The sequence below is a fragment of the Pongo abelii genome, chromosome X (genome assembly GCF_028885655.2).
Source record: "Pongo abelii isolate AG06213 chromosome X, NHGRI_mPonAbe1-v2.0_pri, whole genome shotgun sequence".
Lineage (NCBI taxonomy): Eukaryota > Metazoa > Chordata > Mammalia > Primates > Hominidae > Pongo > Pongo abelii.
Window position 1 is genome coordinate 43,981,170 of NC_072008.2, and position 24,531 is coordinate 44,005,700.

At 43.6% G+C, this 24,531-nt stretch overlaps 1 protein-coding gene across 2 annotated transcripts in view; it reads left to right on the forward strand.

Annotated features, from left to right (window-relative positions):
• The window catches only part of MAOA (monoamine oxidase A), a 138,012-nt gene that overhangs the window by 97,327 nt on the left and 16,154 nt on the right, over positions 1-24,531 (forward strand). For both annotated transcript variants that reach the window (XM_054543972.1, NM_001131441.1), the window contains 3 exon segments: positions 5,787-5,891; positions 6,622-6,713; positions 21,983-22,124. In XM_054543972.1, the coding sequence (XP_054399947.1) occupies positions 5,880-5,891; positions 6,622-6,713; positions 21,983-22,124 (246 nt within the window). In that variant the 5' untranslated portion in view covers positions 5,787-5,879.

Here is a 24,531-nt window from a genome sequence, read left to right on the forward strand (position 1 = left end):
CTACTAATAATTAAGGGCTTCTTGTTGGGGTAAAGAAAATGTTCTAAAATGAGATGTGATGATGGTTGCATGCTCTGTGAATATACCAAAGACCATTGAATTGTACACTATAAATGGATGAATTATAGGATATGTGAATGATATGTTAATAAAGCTGTTAAATAGCTATTTGTCCTCACAATGTGATATTTTCATCTTTTTTCACACTTCCTGTTTCTCCTGAGTTAATGGCATCTGTGAAAGAGGAAAACTATTTTTTTAAAAACTCTGTCAATTATCTTTAATTACACAAAAGCCACCAGAAGAACTCATTATTGTTTCTATCTGAACTGTTTTGTTTGTAATTTCTGTATATAACTAGAATCCCTTGGAGAAGATGACATAAATTTCTTTTAAAACCCTTCAGTGTTGGGGCCAGGCACAGTGGCTCATGCCTGCAATCCCAGCACTTTGGGAGGCCAAGACAGGAGGATCAGTTGAGCCCAGGAGTTCAAGACCAGCCTGAGCAATAAAGTGAGGCCCCATCTCTACAACACAAATAAATAAATAAATAAAAATACAAAAATTAGCCATGCATAGTGGCACACACCTATAGTCCCAGCTTACTTGGGAGGCTGAGGCTGGAGAATCACTTAAACCTGAGAGTTTGAGACTGCAGTGAGCTGTTATCACAACACTACACTCCAGCCTGGGTGACAGAGAAAGATCCTGTCTAAAAAAACAAATAAAACCCTTCATTGTTGATGGTATGGCATCATTTATATCTGAGTTTAGTGGTTCTCTTTTTCCAGAGATGGGACTACACAACTCAGGCGCCCATTGCATTGGTAGCTGTACAAGTCCTGAGACAGAGGCTGATAATATGAAGTATCAGGTCATAAGCAAACACAGAGGAATGTGCTGCCAGCCCTTGAAATGGTGTGAGAGGTTATAGATAATTTGGTATTCATAAACATGGAGCAGAGGCATGAAAAATGTAAACCATAAGACTGTGCAAATACAATAACAAATTTGAGAGTGGATGAGTTCCCCAGGGAAATGGGAAAGGGGTGGGCAGAAGGAAAGGAAAAGGCTAAGGATCAGACTCTGGGGGATTCAGTGGATCATAGAAGGAGGGGTCTTGGGGAACTAGGCTGAGGCTTGGGACAACTAGCACTATCTGATGGGGTGGTGTCAGATGCAGCCAAGTGCTAATGGGATGGATACATCCCTTCATATCTGGCTAAAGGGAGCTCATTGGTGACCATAGAGAAAAGGGCATCCACGGACTTTTGAGGATACAAGTCAGATGTTAGAAAAAAGAAGGATATGAAGGCAATGGGGGCATCATTTGAGTGGGACTGTTAAAAGAATGCAAAGAGGATGACAAATGAAAAGGACAGATGTCTCCATGTAGGGTATGAAGGCTTTTTCTAGATAGAGTGAAGCTATGTATGTTTGAAGAGAGCTTGGATACCTGCATTTGGAAAGAGGAAGATAATGCTTTTGTAAACTATTAATACAACACAAAACTGCCATCCTATTTAATGGGTCTCTTCTTAGATGATTTTAAAATTTAAAGCATTGTTATAAACTATAGAAAATAAATCATCAAAAGATTCATCTTACAGGCTTTGTCACAAAACAATGGGACTAGAAGGGTCTCAAGGTATTCATATAAGCTGGACAAGCATGTTTCTAAATTAATCTGGAAGATAACTATTTTCCAGATGATTAAAGAAGGCTATTTGGCAGCTTCCCCAGTGACTTATGATACTCTAATAACGCTCACTTCCTTTTGCTTAACTCAAATATAAAAGTACAGAGAGATGAAACTCTCCAGTGTGCCAATCAGGAAATGCTATTTTGCTTACTATAAACTTAGCTTATCTTATAGGACCAACAATAAAGAATTATGTGGGAGCCATAAACTGCCATCTCCTGGCAATAGTCTCCTGTTATTATGAACATTAGTAGATTGAAGATGTACTTTCTCAAAGTCACTTAAGTGTTTGGGGGCACGGTTCCAGGGACATTGCATTCTGCTTGACATAAACAATTTCTGCTGTATCAAAGACACTGCCCTTTAGAGATTAAAGGCCGCTTTGGAAAACTAGTAAGCTTTCAGAGTGTAGGTACAAAATGAACTTGACCATTACACTAGATTTTTCTCCTTTTATTTTTAAAGAGCAGTAATCATTTGGAAGTATTCCCAGAGCGCCTGCTTCACCCTCTTAGGTCATGAAGGCATTCGTTACTGAGAAGTGGCTTAGTATTGAGAAACTGCTGACACCTTGGTGAGAAAACTATAGAATCACATTTTGGAGACTGAGAGGGTCCACACTGTCAGGCAGTTCTCACTCAGCCAAAAGACATCTTCCAGGCCCCCCTACTGCACTACTTTAGGGATTCACACATGCAAAAGTGTTCCCCACACATGTGCATTTCTTTTTAGCAGGTTTGGGTTTTCTGTGAAACGAGAACAGAGGAGCCAGAAACTGATAGGGGTGAAACTAATTGATGAAATCCTTTATCAACTGCAAAGAAGTTTATGTTATGGGCCTTTATGGTCTTCTTGTTTTTTTTTTTTTTTCTTTTGAGACAGTCTCGCACTGTCGCCCAAGCTGGAGTGTAGTGGCACGATATTGGCTCACTGCAGCCTCCGCCTCTAGGGTTCAAGCAATTCTCCTGCCTCAGCCTCTCGAGTAGCTGAGATTACAGGTACCTGCCACCATGCCTGGCTGATTTTTTTTTTTTTTTTTGTATTTTTAGTAGAGACAGGTTTTTTTGTTTGTTTGTGTGTTTGAGACAGAGTCGTGCTCTGTCGCTCAGGCTGGAGTGCAGTGGCGTGATCTCGGCTCACTGCAACCTCTGCCTCCTGGGTTCAAGTGATTCTCCTGCCCCAGCCTCCCAAGTAGTTGGGATTACAGGCGCCCATCACCACGCCCGGCTAATTTTCGTATTTTTTTAAGTAGAGACAGGGTTTTGCCATGTCGGTCAGGCTGGTCTCAGACTCCTGACCTCAGGTGATCTGCCTGTCTCAGCCTCTCAAAGTGCTGGGATTACAGGTGTGAACCACCGCCTTTTCTTTTAAAATATTCCGTGGCTCCCATTTCTAAAATGATTGCCAGGCCAGACTTTCCTCTTTCCTTGAACTCTTTACTTCTCCTGCCACCTCTGTTTATCAAGGCTCAGATCAAGGGGTCTTTGGACCTTGTGTGAAATCATACTCAAGTTGGCATCTTTCTGTGAAGAACTTCGTTGGGAATGTGGGACACATTTTGTTGAGTTATATTTATAATACTTTTCTTTATGTTCCCAGACTATTGAGAATATTTATTTATTTATTCATTTAAGGCAGAGTCTCTCTCTGTTGCCCAGGCTGGAGTGCAGTGGTGCAATCTTGGCTCACTGCAACCTCCACCTCCTGAGTTAAAGCAATTCTCCTGCCTCAGCCTCCCGGGCAATATTTATGTTTTTTAATAAATTTTTTTTTCCAAAGCAAAGATCAGTTTTGCATTAGACTATTCCTTGACTATACATTTATTTTACGGAGGAAAATGTAGATTTTTCCAGATTTCAGTTGAAGGAAGAATTATAACAAGGACCAGCTGCTCTGAGGCTGCCCCTGAACTGTTACTTAACCTCAGGCCCTCTCTTCTCCATAGCTATTTTTGTTTTCTATGTAAAATATCTTTGCCCATTTCTCTCAGAGTATGCATTAGCATTTTCCAAAGCTGTTTATGTTCCCTCAGTGGTCGTCTTCCACCCCTGAAGCTTCTTAAGTCTCTATTTTTACTCCTTAGAAACAGAAAAGGTACATGTGGAAGATTTCTAAGTTTCACATTTCAAAGTTCTCTTTCTTTTGGGAAAGAAAAAGTTGGAAGTTTAAAAATGCCTCTAGAACAAACCTATCTCCACATTCCATCAACTGTATAGGAGGCAGGAAAGCACGTTTTATGAGCAAAGGCTTGGGGAGCAGGAAATTTACATTCTATGATGTCCTAGCTACTGCCGCTGGGCTTTAGTTTCCTTATTTATAAAATGGAAATATCAATAGTGCTTGCCTTCACAGGGTTGGAGTGAGCATTGCACGAGATAATGCATATGAAGGGCTTTAGCCAGTGTCAGGCATAGAGAAGGATCTCAATAAATGTTAGTGATGATGGTGGTGATGATGATAAAGGATTTGGAGTCTCAAAAAGTTGTATTGCAGCGTTACAACATAACATTTTCAGATAAGAAACGAGATCACATATTCTGCCAAGGTTATTTTAATTTGCTATGTGGAAGGGAAAATTACTTCTCTGTCACTTAATGGCTGCCATATATTCTTACTCATTTAGGAGGTGTGCATACACGTGCTTGTGATGTCGTGTGTCCTTGCCCTGATGGTCAGGAGTTTTGTTTTAGCCCTTTAAAAAATCCAATACAGCTTTCAGTATTCTGCAGTGCATGCAGTAGACTTTTTACAAGTAAATGTTTTAATTTAAAAAATCAAATTATCATGCAAATTATACTGGTAGAAAAGATTTTGGCCTTATGAACATTTACAAGACATTGATTTTTAAAGTAAAAGAAATTAAATTAGCAAATAAGGCCTTATAAACTACCTATTTCTGGTCTATTTCCTAGGGACTCACCTCTACTCACCCTTGCTTCTCTTAGCACTTTGGCTGTTACACAATGAAATGAAGTTAATGGTTTCTGATAATGAATGAGCCATCTTTATGTTAGAGGTCTTGGTACCAAGCAATAGAAACCAACTCAGGCTAACAAGAGGGAATGTACTGAAAGGAAATGAGAGGACCTACAGAACTGATGTGAGGCTGGAGGACCACACTTGAGAATGAGCAAAGAGCATGAGAGCTCTGGCAAGTTAGGGGCAGGAACCATAGCCATGGTCTTTGTAGCAGGAAGCATCTGCTCAACACTTGGCCATGGGGAAAGAAAACTCACAGTCTACTTTCTTCTCTATGTGGGTGACCCACTTCATGGTCAGAGTCCTCTGAGAGTGTATGACTGGCCAAGCTCAGATAACAGGCTCACAGCCAGGCTATACCAGGAGCTGGGGATAGGGGTGTAGAGATAAAAAAAAAAAATCTAACTTATCATTTTCTGTAATGGGAGCTGGTAGCTGGGACCATCCTCCCAACACCGCTATACAGAAAAGAAGAGAGACAATTTCCCAGAAAGAAACCAGGATACCACCAGGAAAGGGGAATGGATGCTCGGCAGCCCACAGTGGCAACTGCCTGATATTCCACACTGCTAATAATCTGATTCTTTACATCAGGCATAGTCTGTAGTCTAGCCAGTCTTTATTAAGCCTTTGTAGACTTTAAAACACAGTATAAGACATTCCACTTTGCTATTCTTGTCCTATATGTGGTCTAAAGACAGTCCTCCACGTCATCATCCTGCTCTCGTCTAAGTGGGAACAGCTTTCTCAAGAGATTAGATGGGAATTCAGGAGTTGAGAATATTGTAGCACCAGCATTAGATACTAGGATGTGCTACCTTTATTTATGTATAATTTCCAAATAAATAGAAATAAATTTAAAGCTATTATTTACTGTAAATTAAAACCGCCAACACAGCACCAGGGAGATTCTGCACATTTTATTAAATTGGGGCCTGTATAGGTATAATGTATTCAGTTTCCATCAAAGGGAATGTTTCTGACACAGTAGAGGGTCTGGTTACTTTGAAAGTCTTAGGTTCGTTGCTTTTTTGTTGTTTTAGAACACCATTCAAATTTAAGGTATTACTCTTTTTGATTGATTCTGTTTGCTTTTATGTTCTAGGGGAAAACATATCCATTTCGGGGCGCCTTTCCACCAGTATGGAATCCCATTGCATATTTGGATTACAATAATCTGTGGCGGACAATAGATAACATGGGGAAGGAGGTAAAATATGTGTTCAGTTTGCACATGACCCATTACTGAAATAACAATGGCAACTGTTTAATATCCTTCCATAGTGCAGGGAACATTGCTCTGGACACCAATGCATATCATTTCCAATGTACCCAAACTGCAAAGTTGGTCGTATTTGCACTTCACAAATGGGAGAAATGAGTGCCCAGAGATTATGTAATTTACTCAAGACCTCATAGCAAGGGAATCAGCATACCAACCCACTCTCTTATACAAATGCCTGTGTGCCTTCAACTCTATGCTACTGAGCATTTATATGACATATTTTTGCCAAGTATCTCTACTTACAGTTGTCTGTCTGTCTGTAATGCCATTTTAAATAGTAAAGGAGAGAAGGACTTGCTGCCCCAAAGCTTTTTTACTTAGTCTAAGGCTCTGTAATATCAATTTGGGACATAAAATGGGTATTAGCTTTCAATAATAATGATGATGATAATTGTCATTATTATAATAATTACATATAAATTTGTACATAGACATATATAATATTATCACTATTATTATTGTTTTGGCAATGGCATTAGGACACAGAATCCAAAGAATTCTACCCCACTCCCTCTCTCTATATAGAATTCTATGCCAATCACACATTTCAACACAGAGACCCAAGAGACCCATTTTCAGAGGTTTTCATGAGGGCCTTCCCGAGAAGAGGTGGCAGTTACCATCAAACCTGACAGGGGACTTCCTTTCTCTACAGATTCCAGCTGATGCACCCTGGGAGGCTCAACATGCTGACGAATGGGACAAAATGACCATGAAAGAGCTCATTGACAAAATCTGCTGGACAAAGTAAGTAGACTTGACCATTCAAAATTTACTTTTTATCTTCCCTTCTCGTCTTTTATATCTTGCCTTGAACTGCAGTGCTTTTCTTAACAACTTACAGAAAAAAAGAGGAAAGCTAGTAATCTTTCAGTCAGTAGCAATGTTGAGGGCACCTCAAAGTAGGTTAGAACAGAAAATGAATCTAAAAATTAAGAAAAGTAGGTGAATGAAGTAGAACTTCTTTTAATGAAAGCATTGTGTGATCTGCAATAAAATCAATAATTGTGTTTTCATATTATGGAAAGGTTGCCTACAAAAGCAGTTTGAAAAGATATTTTTTAAAAATGTGGTACATTTACACCATGGAATACTATGCAGCCATAAAAAAGAATGAAATCATGTCCTTTTCAGGGACATGGATGAAGCTGGAAGCCATCATTCTCAGCAAACTAACACAGGAACAGAAAACCAAACACCGCATGTTCTCACTCATAAGTGGGAACTGAACATTAAGAAGACATGGATGCGGGGAGGGGAACAACACACACTGGAGCCTGTCAGGTGGTGGGAGGAGGGAGAGCATCACGATAAATAACTAATGCATGTGGGTCTTAATACCTAGGTGATGGGTTGATGGGTGCAGCAAACCACCATGGCACATGTTTACCTATCTAATAAACCTGCACATGTACCCTGGAACTTAAAATAAAATAAAATGGTAATCCCATATAGATGTAGAATACTAGGAAATGAGAGGAAAGCTAGTCTGTAGTAATAAAAATGTTTTCAATTAGACCACGTGTTATTAGTTTATGTGGGGCCTACTATGTGAAGGCACCATACCAGGCACTGAGGAATGGGGGTGAACTTCTTAGGAATAGCCCCTACCCTCATGGAGTTTATGTTTTCCTAGCAGGCAAGACTGACCTTGAACACAATTGCATAATGCTAGGAGAGTTCCTGTAACAGGGAGAACCTTACATGGTCTGAGGGTAAAGGAAGCATTCTTTGATGAAGCAATCTTTAACCTGAAACTAAGGAGTTAGTGCATCAACTAAGAATGAGCCATCGGGGCAGGGGGGAGTCAGAAAAGGTGAACAGTGTAGGGCGATGGTATCTTCCAGGAATGACACACAGGGACAGGAGAGAGAAAGGAAGAGTGGATGAAGTTGGGGGGATAGTATCTGCCAAGAATAAGCCATGGGGCAGGAGAGAGACAGGAAGGGTGGATGGTGTGGTAGAAATGGTACCTTCCAGGAGTAACCCATAGGGTTGATAGTAGTGCGGCAGATGGTATGATCTAAGAATGACACACAGTGTCAACGGGAGAGAGGGAAGGTTGGACAGTGGTGGTGGGAGGAGGGAATGATATCTTCCAAAAATTACCCACAAGGGCAAGAAGGGAGAAAGGGATAATGGAGAAAGATGGGTGGTGTTTTAGGAAAGACCCACAGAAACAAGGGGAGATGGGGACTGGAAGGGTGGATGGCATTGGGGGATTTTGTCTTCTAGGAATGAGCCACAGGGATTACGGGGAGATAGGAAGGACTGATGGGGTAGGAAGATAGTATGTTCCACGTATGATCCACAGGTTCAGAGGGGAGACAAGTATAGGGGATGGTGTTTGCCATGGATGAACCACTAGGATAGTGGGGGAGACAGAAAAGGTTGATGGTGTGGTGGGATGGTATCTTTTATGAATGACCCAAAGGGGCAAAGGGAAGACAGGAAAGATGGATGTTGTGGGGATATCATCCACCAACAACCCAGAGGTGTAGTGGGGAGACAGGAGGTGTAGATGGTATTACCAGGATATGTCTTCTAGAAATGAGCCACAAAGGCAGGGATGAGATAGGAAGAGTGAATGGTGTGGCCTGGTTGCATCTTTCAGGAATGCCCCCACAGTGTTAGGGAGTGGGGAACAAGGATGGATCCCTGTGGGGGTATGGTATCTTCTAGGAATGGCCCACAGGGTCAAGAGGAAACAGGCAACATTAGGTAGTGTGTGTGTGTGGTGGGGAGATGGGGCGGGGGTGGGGTGGGGAGAATGAAATTTTCCAGCTATTTCTCTCTCTCTGGGGAGAGAAAGGGAAGGTTGGTTTGTGTGGATGGAGATGGTATCTTCTAGGAATTACCCAAACCAGAAGGGTGGATGTCTTAGGGGAAGGGGAATTTTCCAGCAATGACCCAGAGGGATGGTGGGGAGACAGGAAACATAGATAGTGAGGCAAGATGATGTATTCCAGAAATGACCCATAGGGCAAGGGGTAGATACAAAGGTGGACTGGGTGAGGGAGATGGTCTCTTCCAGTTATGACCCACAAGGGTAGAGGGGACACAGGTAGTGTAGATCATTTGGCAAAATGGAATTTTCCAGGAATGGTCCACAGGGAAGAGGGTACATAGGAAGGTTTGGTGGTGTGGCAGGATGGTATCTTCCAGGAATGAGCCACACTGGCAGTGGTAGGGGGGAGAAAGGAAGGGTGGATGGTGAGGGGTCATGGTTTCTTCCAAGAATGACTCATAGGATTGTACAGGAATGACCCAGAGGGGTAGCGCAGAGAGAGGAAACATGACTGGTGTGGCAGGATATACCTTCCAGGAATGGTCCACAGGAGCTAGGGGATGCAGGGAAGATGGGCTTGTTTGCAGGCATGGTTCTTCCTGGAGTAACCCAAAGGGTGAGGGGTGAGACAGCAAGGGTGGATATCGGGCCGTGGATAACTTCCAGCAATGACCAAAAGAGATGGGAGGAGACAGGAAGTGTGGAAGGTGACCAGGATGGTATTTCCAGGAATGACCCTCAAGAGTTGGGAGAGACAAGTAGGATAGATGATTTGGTGGAGTGGTATCTTCCAGGAATGAACCAAAGGGGCAGAAGAAAACATGGTACATTGTGTTTAGAGAGATGGAATCTTCCAGGAATGAGTTACCCTGGTGGTGTTTGGGGGCACACGGAAAGGGTGGGGATAGTATCTTCCAGGATGACCCACAAGGCCAAGGGGGAGACAGGACAGGGTGGATAGTGTGTTTGTAGGGGGAGGGCATGTTACTTCTGAGGGATGTGACACAGGCACTGTGGGGACACAGAGAAGGGTAGATGTTTTGTGGAGGAGGTGGTCTCATCCCGAAATGACCCAGAGGGTTTAGAAAGGTGTAGCAGGATGGTATCTTCCAGGAATGAGCCACACAGTTGGTGGCCGGGGGAAGATGGGTGGTATAGAGAGATGGTAACTTCCAGGAATCACCCACAGGGGCAAGGGGGTGACCTGAAGGGTAAAGGTTGTGAAGGGGGATATCTTCCAGTAATCACCCAAAGGGGTAGAGGGAGATAGGAAGAAAAGATAGTGAGGCAGGATGATATTTTCTAAGAATGGTCTTCAGAATGTGTGGGGTTAAGTAAACAGGAAAGGTGGATGGTGTAGGAAGATAGTATCTTCCAGGAATGAGCCACCGAGGTTGGGGTGAGACAGGTAGGTAGATGGTTTCGTGGAATGGTATTTTCCAGGAATGAGCCACAGGGCAGGGGGTAAAGGATGGATGGTATGGAGGAGATGGTATCTTCCAGGAATGAACTACAAAATTGAGGAAGGAGGGGAATGATGGATGAGCTAGGTGGATGGGATCTGCCAGGATGGCCCACAGAGCCAAAAGAAAGACAAGGCAGAGTGGATAATGTAGGGGAAATAGTATCTTCCAGGAATATGACACAGGCAATGCAGGGAGGCAGGAGAGGGTAGATGTTTTGGTGAGGGAGTGGTATCATCCCCAAATGACACAGAGCGGTAGAGGGGAGATAGGATAGTTGAATGACAGGATAGTATCTTCCAGGAATGAGCCACGGTGACAGTGATGGGGGTGGGAGACAGTAAGGGTGTATGTGGATGGTGTCTTCCACGAATCACCCACAGAAGTCAGGGAAATAAGTTTAGGCAAATGGTATCTCCTAGGAATGTGCCAAAAGTGTAGTGGTGGGGGGAGATGGGAATGGTGGATATTGTGGAGGTGATATCATACAGGAATGAGCCAGAGGGGGTAGTGAGGAGTCAGGAATCATGAATGGTGTGCAGGATATATTTTCAAGGAATGACCCACATGGGCTAAGGGGACACAAGGAATGTTGGCCTGACTGGGGACATGGTATCTTCCTGGAGTGACTCAAAGGGTTGGGGGGAGATAAGAAGGGTGGATGTTGTGGGGAATACATTCCAACAATGACACAGAAGGATGGAGCGAGATACAAAGTGGTTAAGGTGAGGCAGGGTGGTATTTTCCAGGTATGACCCACAAGGTTGGGAGAGTAAGAAAGATGAGTGACGGTGGGGGGAAATGGTATCTTCCAGGATAACCCTCAGGGGTAAGGCTAAACAGGACAGGGTGGATAGTGTTGAAGGGGTTATATCTTTCAGGAATGTGACTAAGTCTGTGGGGGGAAACAGGGAAGGGTAGATGTTTTGTGAGGGAGTGATACCAAAATGACCCAGAGGAATAGTAGGGAAATAGGACAGTTGCATGGCATGTCAGGATGGTATCTTCCAGAAATGAGCCACACTGGTGGTGTTGGAAAGAGACAAGAAAGGTGGATGTTATCATTCAAGATGATATCATTCAAGAATTACCCAGAGGAATAGGGGAGAGAGAGGAAGCCTGACTGGTGTGGCAGGATATATCTTCTGGGAATGAGCCACAGGTGTGGGAGAAGACAGTCAGGGTAGATGGTTTGGTGGAATGAAATTTTCCAGGAATGACCCACAGGGTCATGGGGGAAAACTGAAGGGTAGACATTGTGGATGGAGATATCTTCCAGCAATGACCTAGAAGGATGGGGGAGACAGGAAATGATAATGGTGCAGCAGGATGGTATCCTCCAGGATTGAGCCACACTGGTGGGGTTATGGGGGTCATGGTATCCTCCATGAATGACCCACTGGGGTCGAGGGAAGACTGGTAGGGTAGATGGTTTGGCAGAATGTTATTTTACAGGAATGACCCACGGGGCAGAAGGTAGATAGGAAGGATGGATACAGTAGAAGAGACGGTATGTTCCAGTAATGAGCTATAGAATTCGGGGAGGGGGGGAATGTTGGATGAGGTAGGGAGATGGTATCTTCCAGGATGACCCACAGAGCCAAGGGGGAGACAAGGCAGACTGGATAATATAAGGGGTATAGTATCTTTCAGGAGTGTGAACCAAGCACTGCAAGGAGGCAGGGAAGGGTAGATGTTTTCGGAAGAAGGTGGTATCATCCCAAAATAACCAAGAGGATAACAGGAAAATAGAATGGTTAGATGGTGTGGCAGGATGGTATCTTCCAGAAATGAGCCAAATGACAGTGGTGGGGGTGGCAGAAGGTATGGGTGGATGGTATCTTCCAAGAATGATTCACAGAGGCACGGGGAGACAGGGTACATTGGGTTTAGAGAGATGGTGTCTTCCAGGAATGAGACACCTGGGTAGTGGTGGGGGGAAACAGGAAGGGTTGAAGTATGGGGGGATGATATCATCCTGGAATGAGCCAGAGGATTAGTGTTGGGGGGGTTATATCAGGAATGTGACAAAGGCTCTGCGGGGAAACAGGGAAGCCTAGATGTTTTAGGGATGGTGTGGTATCACCCCGAAATGATCAGAGGGGTAGTGGGGAGATACAACGGTTGCATGGCGTGGCAGGATGGTATCTTCCAGGAATGAGCCACGCTATATGTGGTGGGGGAGACCATCAGGGGGATGTTGGCTGGCATGGTATCGTTGTGGAATGACCCAGAGGGACAGGGCAGAGAGAGAAAGCATGAATGGTGTGGCAGGATATATTTTCCAGGAATGAGTCACAGGGGCAGTAGGGAAACATGAAGAGTAGATGGTGAGGTGGGATGGTACCGCCCAGGAATGGTCCACAGGAGCTAGGGGATGCAGAGAACATTGGCTTGTTGGCAGGCATGGTTTTTCCTGTAGTGACCCAAAGGGTTGGGAGTGGTGGGGGAGGTAACTTCCATCCACGACCCAGAGGAGAGGGAGGAGACAGGAAGTGTGGAAGATGACCACGATGGTATCTTCCAGGGATGACCCAAAGGGGCAGCAGGACACAGGATGGATTGTGTTTTGAGAGATGGTGTCTTCTAGGAATGAGCCACCCTGGTGGTGCCTGGGGGGGACACAGGAAGAGGTATGTGGAGATGGCATCTTCCTGGATGACCAAAGGGGAAAGGGTGGTGGAAAGGCAAGGTGGAAGTGTTGGGGGGGGGGGGGGTATGATAGTATCTTTCAGGAATGTGGTATAGTCACTGTGGGGAAACAGTGGAAGGGTAGATGTGGTTATATCATCTCAAAATGACCCAGAGGGCTAGGGGGAAATAGGAAGGTTGCATGGTGTGGCAAGATGGTATCTTCCAGGAGTGAGCCACACTTGCCGTAGTGGGGGTGGAGACAGGATGGAAGGTGGATGTGGATGGTATTTTCCTGGAGTGACCCACAGGGGCAGTAGGTAACAGTGGGTTGGGTTTAGAGAGATGGTATCTTCCAGCAATCTGCCACAAGGGTGGTTAGAGGTCCGGGGGATACCGGAAGGGTGAATGGTGTGGCAGGATGGTATCTTCCAGCAATAAACCCTGGCAGGTGGGTGTTTTGGGGGGATTGTGTCTTCCAGGAATGGACCACAGGGGTAGATGGGAGACAGGTAGGGTATGACAGAATGATATTTTCCAGGCATGACCCACAGGGCAGGGGATAGAGAAGAAGGATGAATGTTGCATTGGAGATGGTACCTTCCAGGAATGAACTACGGAATTGGGGAAGCAGGGGAATGATGGATGAGGTAGGGGAATGGGATCTTCCAGGATGGCTCAGAGATCCCAGAGGGAGTCAAGGCAGGGTAAATAATGTAAGAGGGGATAGTATCTTTCAGGAATATGACACAGGCACTATAGGGTCACAGGAAAGGGTAGACGTTTTGGGGAGGAGGCGGTATCATCCTGAAATGACCCGGAGGAGTAGTGGGGAAACAGGAAGGTTGGATTGTGTGGCAGGATGGTATCTTCCAGGAATAAACCACACTGGTGATGCTTCGAGGGGGACACAGGACCGGAGATGGTATCTAACAAAATGACAGGGAAGAGTACATAGTTCTGTGTAGGGGTATAGTATCTTTCAGGAACGTGACATAGCCACTGCGGGGAGGCAGGGAAGGGTAGATGTCTTAGGGAGTGGGTGGTATCATCCAGATATGACTCAGGAGTAGGGGGGAAATAGAAAGGTTGGATGGTGTGGCAATATGGTATCTTCCAGGAATGAACCACACAGGTGGTGACTGGGGGAGGCAGGAAAGGTGGGTGGTGTTGGGGGATGGCGTCTTCTAGGAATGACCCACAGGAGAAGGGGGAGACAGGGTGTATTGGCTTTGGAGAGAGCCACAGGTGCGGTGGCTGGGGAGACAAGAAGGGCAGATGGTGTGGAAGGATGGTATCTTCCAGAAACAACCCACAGGGATACGGGGAGACGGGTTTAGAGAGATGGTATCTTCCAGGAATGAGCCACATGGGGAGTGGTAGGGAGAGACACGAAGGATGGATGTTGTGGGGGGTGGTATTCGGGAATGACATAGCTGGGAATGGGGGAGACAGGAAACAGGAATGCTGTGGCAAGATACATCTTCCAGGAATGAGCCACGAGGGCTTGAGGGGAGACATTATGATTGGATAGTGTTGGTACATGGTATATTCAAGGAATTAGCCATAGGTTTAGAGGGGAGACAGCAAGAGTAGATGGTGTGAAGGGGATATCTGCCTCTAATGGCCCACAGGTGCACGGGGTAGATAGGGGAGATTAGATAGTGTTGGGGGAATTATATCTTCCGGGAATGTGACACAGGCTCTGGAAGAGATGGTGAAGGTGGAATTTGGTTGTGGGGCAGGGGAGGGGGGAGGTAATGATATCCCCAAATCACCCATAGTATTAGGGTGGCAAGAGGAAGATTGGATGGTGTAGGCAGATGGTATCTACTAGGAATGACTTTCAGAGTCAGTGGGGACATGTGAAGATAGAAAATGTGTTTGCGGAGATACTGTCTTCTAGGAATGAGACACAACTGCTGAGGGGAAGCAGGGAAGGGTGTATGTTTTGGGGGCAATGGTACCATCCAGAAATGAACCAGAGGAGTAGGGGATAGACAGGAAGAGTCAATGGTGTGTGGCAGGATGCTACCTTCCAGAAATGACCCACAGGTACGTGGGGAGACAGGAAAGGTTGGATGATGTGGGGAGAATGGTATCTTTCAAGAATGACTCAAAGTTCTCAGGGGAATGGGGAGACAGGGACAGGTAGATGATGTACAGTGATGGAATCTTCTAGGCATAGAGGACAGGGACAAGCTTTTGTGAAGGCCTTGAGGTGAGAAGGATATTGGCATGTTTGAGCAACTGAGTGGAACAGTGTAGCTGGACCATAGTGATGACAAGAGCAAGTGGTATAAGGGGAGTTTGGAGGACTGGTCTAGAGGCTGACAGTGCAGGATCTATTGGCCACATTGAAGATTTGTCCTTTCTTCACTGAAGATCATTGAAGGGTTTTAAGCAGAGGGTTTTTTGAGTTTGGCACTTTTAAAAGACCTCATTGGCTATAGTGTAGAGGATACAAGAGGAGATGCAAGATGACCAAGTAGGAGCCACCACTGCTATAGCCTGGACATATTGGTAGCCTGGAACAGGGCTGTGGCAATGAAGATGGAGAGGAGAGGATGGGTATTGAAAGAAGCTTATTGATGCTTAGAGAGAACCTGGATTAGCATACTTGGAGCTAACTCATAATTTCTTTTTTTTTTTAAATTATACTTTAAGTTCTGGGGTACATGTGCACAACGTGCAGGTTTGTTACATAGGTATCCATGTGCCATGTTGGTTTGCTACACCCATCAACTCGTTATTTACATTAGGCATTTCTCCTAATGCTATCCCTCCCTGAGCCCCCCATCCCCTGACAGGCCCTGGTGTGTGATGTTCCCCTCCCTGTGTCCATGTGTTCTCATTGTTCAACTCTCACTTATGAGTGAGAACATGCGGTGTTTGGTTTTCTCTTCTTGTGTTACTTTGCTGAGAATGATGGTTTCCAGTTTCATCCATGTCCCTGCAAAGGACATGAACTCATCCTTTTTTATGGCTGCATAGTATTCCATGGTGTATATGTGCCACATTTTCTTCATCCAGTCTATCATTGATGGGCATTTGGGTTGGTTCCAAGACTTTGCTATTGTTAACAGTGCTGTAATAAACATATGTGTGCATGTGTCTTTATAGTAGAATGATTTATAATTCTTTGGGTATATACCCAGTAATGGGATTGCTGCGTCAAATGGTATTTCTAGTTCCAGATCTTTGAGGAATCGCCATACTGTCTTCCATAATGGTTGAACTAATTGACATTCCCACCAACATTGTAAAAGCGTTCCTATTTCTCCACATCCTCTCCAGCATCTGTTGTTTCATGACTTTTTAATGATTGCCATTCTAACTGGCATGAGATGGTATCTCATTGTGGTTTTGATTTGCATTTCTCTAATGACCAGTGATGATGAACATTTTTTCATAAGTTTTTCGGCTGCATAAATGTCTTCTTTTGAGAAGTGTCTGTTCATATCCTTTGCCCATTTTTTGATGGGGTTGTTTATTTCTTGTAAATTTGTTTAGGTTCTTTGTAGATTCTAGATATTAGCCCTTTGTCAGATGGGTAGATTACAAAAATTTTCTCCCATTCTGTAGGTTGCCTGTTAACTCTGATGATAGTTTATTTTGCTGTGCCAAAGCTCTTTAGTTTAATTAGATCCCATTTTTCTGTTTTGGCTTTTGTTGCTATTGCTTTTGGTGTTTTAGTTATGAAGTCTTTGTCCATCCCTATGTCCTGAATGGTATTGCCTAGGTTTTCTTCTAGGGTTTTTATGGTTTTAAGTTATACGTTTAAATCTTTAATCCATCTTGAGTTAATTTTTGTATAAAATGTAAGGAAGGGATCCAATTTCAGCTTTCTGCATATGGCTAGCCAGTTTTCCCAGCACTATTTATTAAATAGGGAATCCTTTCCCTGTTGCTTGTTTTTGTCAGGTTTGTCAAAGATCAGATGGTTGTAGATGTGTGGTGTTATTTCTGAGGCCTCTGTTCTGTTCCATTGGTCTATATATATCTGTTTTGGTACCAGTACCATGCTGTTTTGGTTACTGCAGCCTTGTAGTATAGTTTGAAGTCAGGTAACGTGATGCCTCCAGCTTTGTTCTTTTTGCTTAGGATTGTCTTGGCTATGCAGGCTCTTTTTTTGGTTCCATATGAAGTTTAAAGTAGTTTTTTCCAATTCTGTGAAGAAAGTCAGTGGTAGCTTGATGGGGATAGCACTGAATCTATAAATTACTTTGGGCAGTATGGCCATTTTTGTGATATTGATTCTTCCTATCCATGAGCATGGAATGTTCTTCCATTTGTTTGTGCCCTCTTTTATTGCGTTGAGAAGTGGTTTGTAGTTCTCCTTAAAGAGGTCCTTCACATCCCTTGTAAATTGGATTCCTAGGTATGCTATTCTCTTTGTAGCAATTGTGAATGGGAGTTCACTCATGATTTGGCTCTCTGTCTGTTATTGGTGTATAGGAATGCTTGTGATTTTTGCACATTGATTTTGTATCCTGTGACTTTGCTGAAGTTGCTTATCAGCTTAAGGAGATTTTGGGCTAAGACGATGGGGCTTTCTAAATATGTAATCATGTCATCTGCAAACAGAGACAATTTGACTTCCTCTCTTCCTAATTGAATACCCTTTATTTCTTTCTCTTGTGTGATTGCCCTGGTCAGAACTTCCAATACTATGTTGAATAGGAGTGGTGAGAGAGGGCATCCTTGTGCCAGTTTTCAAAGGGAATGCTTCCAGTTTTTGGCCATTCAGTATGATTTTGGCTGTGGGTTTGTCATAAATAGCTCTTATTATTTTGAGATACGTCCCATCAATACCTAGTTTATGGAGAGTTTTTAGCATGAAGTGCTGTTGAATTTTGTCCAAGGCCTTTTCTGCATCTATTGAGATAATCTTGTGGTTTTTGTCATTGGTTCTGTTTATGTGACGGATTACGTTTATTGATTTGTATATGTTGAACCAGCCTTGCATCCCAGGGAAGCTGACTTGATCTTGGTGGATACACTTTTTGATGTGCTGCTGGATTTGGTTTGCTAGTATTTTATTGAGGATTTTCGCATCAATGTTCATCAAGGATATTGGCCTAAAATTCTCTTTTTTGTTGTGTCTCTGCCAGGTTTTGGTATCAGGATGATGCTGGCCTCATAAAATGAGTTAGGGAGGATCCCCTCTTTTTCTATTGATTGGAATAGTTTCAGAACGAATGGTACCAGCTCCTCCTTGTACCTCTGGTAGAATTCGGCTGTGAATCCATCTGGTCCTAGACTTTTTTTGGTTGGTAGGCTATTAATTACTGCCTCAATTTCAGAACCTGTTATTGGTCTATTGAGAGATTCGACTTCTTCCTGGTTTAGTCTTGGGAGGGTGTATGTGTCCAGGAATTTATCCATTTCTTCTAGATTTTCTAGTTTATTTGCATAGAGGTGTTTATAGTATTCTCTGTTGGTAGTTTGTATTTCTGTGGGATTGGTGGTGATATCCCCTTTTTCTTTTTTTATTGTGTATATTTGATTCTTCTCTCTTTTCTTTATTAGTCTTGCTAGTGGTCTATTTTGTTGATCTTTTCAAAAAACCAGCTCCTGGATTCATTGATGTTTTTGAAGGGTTTTTTGTGTCTCTATCTCCTTCAGTTCTGCTCTGATCTTAGTTATTTCTTGTCTTCTGCTAGCTTTTGAATTTGTTTGCTCTTGCTTCTCTAGTTCTTTTAATTGTGATATTAGCGTATCGGTTTTAGATCTTCCCTGCCTTCTCTTGTGGGCATTTAGTGCTATAAATTTTCTTCTACACACTGCTTTAAATGTGTCCCAGAGATTCTGGTACGTTGTGTCTTTGTTCTCATTCATATCAAAGAACATCTTTATTTCTGTCTTCATTTTGTTAATTACTCAGTAGTCATTCAAGAGCAGGTTGTTCAGTTTCCATGTAGTTGTGCGGTTTTGAGTGAGTTTCTTCATCCTGAGTTCTAATTTGATTGTACTGTGGTCTGACAGACAGTTTGTTGTGATTTCTGTACTTTTACATTTGCTGAGGAGTGTTTTACTTCCAATTATGTGGTCATTTTAGAGTAAGTGTGATGTGGTACTGAGAAGAATGTATACTCTCTTGAATTGGGGTGGAGAGTTCTGTAGATGTCTGTTAAGTCCACTTGGTCCAGAGCTGAATTCAAGTCCTGAATATCCTTGTTAATTTTTGTCTTGTTGATCTAATATTGACAGTGGGTTATTAAAGTCTCCCACTGTTATTGTGTGGGATTCTAAGTCTCTTTGTAGGTCTCTAAGAACTTGCTTTATGAACCTGGATGCTCCTGTATTGGGTGCGTATGTATTTAGGATAGTTAGCTCTTCTCGTTGGATTGATCCCTTTACAATTATGTAATGCCCTTCTTTGTCTCTTTTGACCTTTGTTCGTTTAAAGTCTGTTTTATCAGAGACTAAGATTGCAATCCCTGCTTTTTTTTTTTTTTTTTTTGCTTTCCATCTGGTTGGTAAATATTCCTCCATCCCTTTATTTTGAGCCTATGTGTGTCTTTGCATGTGAGATGGGTCTCCCGAATACAGCACACCGATGGGTCTTAACTCTTTAGCCAGTTTGCCAGTCTGTGTCTTTTAATTGGGGCATTTAGCCCATTTACATTTAAGGTTGATATTGTTATGTGTGAATTTGATCCTATCATTTTGATGCTAGCTGGTTATTTTTCCCACTAGTTGATGCAGTTTCTTCATAGCGTCAATGGTCTTTACAATTTGGCATGTTTTTGCAGTGGCTGGTACTGGTTGTCCTTTCCATGTTTAGTGCTTCCTTCAGGAGCTCTTGCAAGGCAGGCCTGGTGGTAACAAAATCTCTCAGCATTTGCTTGTCTGTAAAGGGTTTTATTTCTCCTTCATTTATGAAACTTAGTTTGGCGGGATATGAAATTCTGGGTTGAAAATTCTTTTCTTTAAGAATGTTGAATATTGGCCCCCACTCTCTTCTGGCTTGTAGGGTTTCTGCTGAGAGATCCACTGTTCGTCTGATGGGCTTTCCTTTGTGGGTAACTCGACCTTTCTGTCTGGCTGCCCTTAACATTTTTTTCCTTCATTTCAACCTTGGTGAATCTGACAATTATGTGTCTCTGGGTTGCTCTTTTCGAGGAATATCTTTGTGGTGTTCTCTGTATTTCCTGAATTTGAATGTTGGCCTGCCTTGCTAGGTTAGGGAAGTTCTCCTGGATAATATCCTGAAGAGTGTTTTCCAAGTTGGTTCCATTCTCCCCGTCAATTTCAGGTATACCAATCAAACATAGATTTGGTCTTTTCACATAGTCCCGTATTTCTTGGAGGCTTTGTTCGTTTCTTTTCACTCTTTTTTCTCTAATCTTGTCTTCTCACTTTATTTCATTAGGTTGATCTTCAATCACTGATATCCTTTCCTCCACTTGATCGATTCAGCTGTTGAAACTTGTGTCTGCTTCACGAAGTTCTTGTGGTGCGTTTTTCAGCTTCATCAGGTCATTTATGTTCTTCTCTACACTGGTTATTCTAGTTAGCAATTCATCTAACCTTTTTTCAAGGTTCTTAGCTTCCTTGCATTGGGTTAGAACCTGCTCCTTTAGCTCGGAGGAGTTTGTTATTACCCACCTTCTGAAGCCTACTTCTGTCAACTCGTCAAACTCATTCTCTGTTCAGTTTTGTTCCCGTGCTGGCGAGGAGTTGTGATCCTTTGAAAGAGAAGAGGCGTTCTGGTTTTTGGAATTTTTCAGCCTTTCTGCACTTGTTTCTCCCCACCTTTGTGGTTTTATCTACCTTTGGTCTTTGATGTTGGTGACCTATGGATGGGGTTTCTGTGTGGATGTCCTTTTTGTTGATGTTGATGCTATTCCTTTCTGCTTGTTAGTTTTCCTTCTAACAGGCCCCTCAGCTGCAAGTCTGTTGGAGTTTGCTGGAGGTCCACTCCAGACGCTGTTTCCTGGGGTATCACTAGCAGAGGCTGCAGAACAGCAACTATTGCTGCCTGATCCTTCCTCTGGAAGCTTCGTCCCAGGGGGGCACCCACCAGATGCCAGCCAGAGCTCTCCTGTATGAGGTGTCTGTTGGCCCCTACTGGGAGGTATCTCTCAGTCAGGCTATACGGGGGTCAGGGACCCACTTGAGGAGGCAGTCTGTCCATTATCAGAGCTCAAACGCTGTGCTGGGAGAACCACTGCTCTCTTCAGAGCTGTCAGGCGGGGACATTTAAGTCTGCTGAAGCTGCACCCACAGCTGCCCCTTCCCCCAGGTGCTCTGGCCCAAGGAGATGGGGGTTTTATCTATAAGTCCCTGACTGGGGCTGCTGCCTTTTGTTCAGAGATGCCCTGCCCACAGAGGTGGAATCTAGAGAGGCAGTAGGCCTTGCTGAGCTGTGGTGGGGTCCACCCAGTTCGAACTTCCCGGTGGCTTTGTTTACACTCTGAGCATAAAACTTCCTACTCAAGCCTCAGCAATGGCAGACGCCCCTCTCCACACCAAGCTCGAGCATCCCAGGTCGATCTCAGGCTGCTGTGCTAGCAGCGAGGATTTCAAGCCAATGGATATTAGCTTGCTGGGCTCCATGGGCAGGGGACCCACTGAGCCAGGCACCGGAGGGAATCTCCTGATCTGCCGATTGCGAAGACTCTGGGAAAAGCACAGTATCTGCGCAAGAGTGTACCATTCTTCCTGGGACAGTCTCTCACGGCTTCCCTTGGCTAGGAAAGGGAAATCCCCCGACCCCTTGCACTTTCCGGGTGAGGCGACACCCCGCCCTGCTTTGGCTTGCCCTCCATGAGCTGCACCCACTGTCCAACCAGTCCCAATGAGATGAACCAGGTACCTCAGTTGGAAACACAGAAATCACCCACCTTCTGCGTGGATCTCACTGGGAGCTGCAGACTGGAGCTGTTTCTGTTTGGCCGTCTTGCTGGACCCTCGGCTCCTTTTCAACTCAATTTCTTAAGCAGGAGAAAATGTTAGTTTCTCCAAGAGTTAAAGAATGCATTCCTTCAGAAACTGAATCCTTGAGAGTTTTTTTTCAATTGCAGCAGAAAAACTTTCTGAACACACTAAATAGTGTTGTAAAAACCTGACATTCTCTGACTCCTGTACATATTGACACCTGACTTGCACTTTTGTTCTATGAACAGGACTGCTAGGCGGTTTGCTTATCTTTTTGTGAATATCAATGTGACCTCTGAGCCTCACGAAGTGTCTGCCCTGTGGTTCTTGTGGTATGTGAAGCAGTGCGGGGGCACCACTCGGATATTCTCTGTCACCAATGGCGGCCAGGTATGGTGTGTATGTGTCTGTTCTGAAACAAGAGCTTCATCTGTGATTTTGCTTTCTCCCAGGGCAGTGTCTTTAATAATTGCTTCAGTATTTTGAAACCTGAATAATTAGCAGCATGAAATGATCTCAAAAGATTTTCTGAAAAAAAAATTTCTCATTTCCTTTTGTCACTCCTGTAAAGGAGTTCACAGATAAAGATTGTTTCATTTTGAATTAATTAGGTTTTGAGAATTAAGTTCCTTCCTTTTGGTGGCAGGTAGAATTAGGCTGTTTATGTAGGAGAAGCTAAATTCCTAAAATAATTTCCAAAAAATTCTAGAAATTGTACAATTATTGTACTTAAAATCATCTCTGTTCCAGACACAAGGTTTCTGTCCCATCTGTTTATCAGAGTGATTCTTTTATGTTAACTGTTACAGAAGGGAAGTGACTGTTCTTCCTTCTAATTCACACAAGTGATTATGGCCACTCTTGCAATAGTAAATTCTGCCTTTCGGATTCTTAGTTTTTGCTACTCACTTGAATTTGCCCAGCTTCCATATCATTTCCTTTATTAATAAGTGAATTCATTTGGTTCATTGGCTGGACACATGGCGAAGCCAGAATCCTAATTCCCCAGACTCTGAGATTCTCTGCTTCAACCTTTTCTGTTATCCAAAGAGAATGGGTATCTCTGTTCTATAAATGTTGTGCTTGGATGGTATGAGGTTTAATTAGTAGCAGTTTACTTCTAACTTAGGTTCTCTGAGTTCCCGAATTCTGAGTGCACAGTACAAGGTATGGTCTTTCTCTGCCAAGTGAATTATTCTTCTCCTGAGGAGATCACCGGAAATCCCCAAGTTCTTGTGACACCAAGACTCATTGCCCATTTGACCCCTAGCCTTGACAAAAGCAGGACAGTTGCATTTTTTAAGTGTCTTTACCTACAGGCAGAGATGACAGATACTCCTTTTAGCCAGTATTTTACTTTCTGAGGTATTTTGATTCACATTTGATATTTGTGTCCTTCATTCAGAGGAGCCAGGATACTTCTAGCCAAATTCTACATGACCTTTTGGAAAATATGGTTCAGATGATTAATCTCAAACCATGATCACAATATTTTTATAAAGAACTTAGGCTTATCCTGTAATTTAATTCAACAAATACTAGACCTGGAGGGGTGGACAGTGAACAAGTTCGTGGTCTTTCCACCACACAAAAACTCAAAGTAGCTCTTAGAAAATAGACCAGATTATAAGTTAAATGGTCTGGGTTTCTTGAGGAAAGACAAATCATGAATGTAGGTCTGAACCACTCTGGGATTTCTTTTTCCTTTCTTTAATTTAATTTTTGAGACAGAGTCTCGCTTTGTTGCCTAGGCTGGTCTCCAACTCCTGGGCTCAAGCAGTCCTTCTGCCTCAGCCTCTCAAAGTGCTAGGATCACAGGCATGAGCCACCATGCCTAGCCAGGAGTATTTTTTATAAAGAACTTTGGTGTTGTCATTAAAACAGTAGCCAGTTACAAAAGTGCAAAAATCACTGCATGGCTGCTTGTGCAGTTTTCTGGAGGAGCATGATTGAGGAATCTGTTAAGTGGTGGGCTGTGCACTTCTAACCATTTAAAGAACCTTCTGGCCGGGTGCGGTGGCTCACACCTGTAATCCCAGCACTTTTGGAGGCCTAGGCGGGTGGATCACCTGAGGTCAGGAGTTTGAGACCAGCCTGGCTAACATGATGAAACCCCATTTCTGCTAAAAATACAAAAAATTAGCCAGGCGTCATGGCACGCACCTGTAATCCCAGCTACTCGGGAGGCCGAGGCAAGAGAATCACTTGAACCCAGGAGGCGGAGGTTATAGTGAGCCAAGATCGCGCCATTGCACGCCAGCTTGGGCAATAAGAGTGAAATTCCGTCTCAAAAAAGAATCTTCTATAATAGGCCAAAAATATCCTTCTGGTTCTTACCAAAAGCATTGTGTTAAGGACTTACCTTCTTAGATTAAGCTGGAAATATTTCCATGGTGATCGTAGCAGAAGGCAGAGGGTAGAGCACTTCTGGTCTTATAAGGGCCGCTCAAGAGAACTATTTAACAATATCTAAAGGAGCAAGCTGATGCTTAGCCTTCACCCTCTGCCTCCACCTTGAAGCTTCCAGATAGTTTTGCAAAAAGTTACTCAAGATCTGATATTCCGAATCTTTTTTTTTTTTTTTTTTTTTGAGACGGAGTTTAGCTCTGTCGCCCACGCTGGAGTGCAGTGGCGCAATCTCGGCTCACTGCAACCTCTGCCTCCTGGGTTCAAGTGGTTCTCCTGCCTCAGCCTCCCGAATAGCTGGGATTACAGGCACGTGCCACCACGCCTGGCTAATTTTTGTAATTTTAGTACAGCCACCGCACCCGGCCCTTCTTCCTATTCTTAAAACATC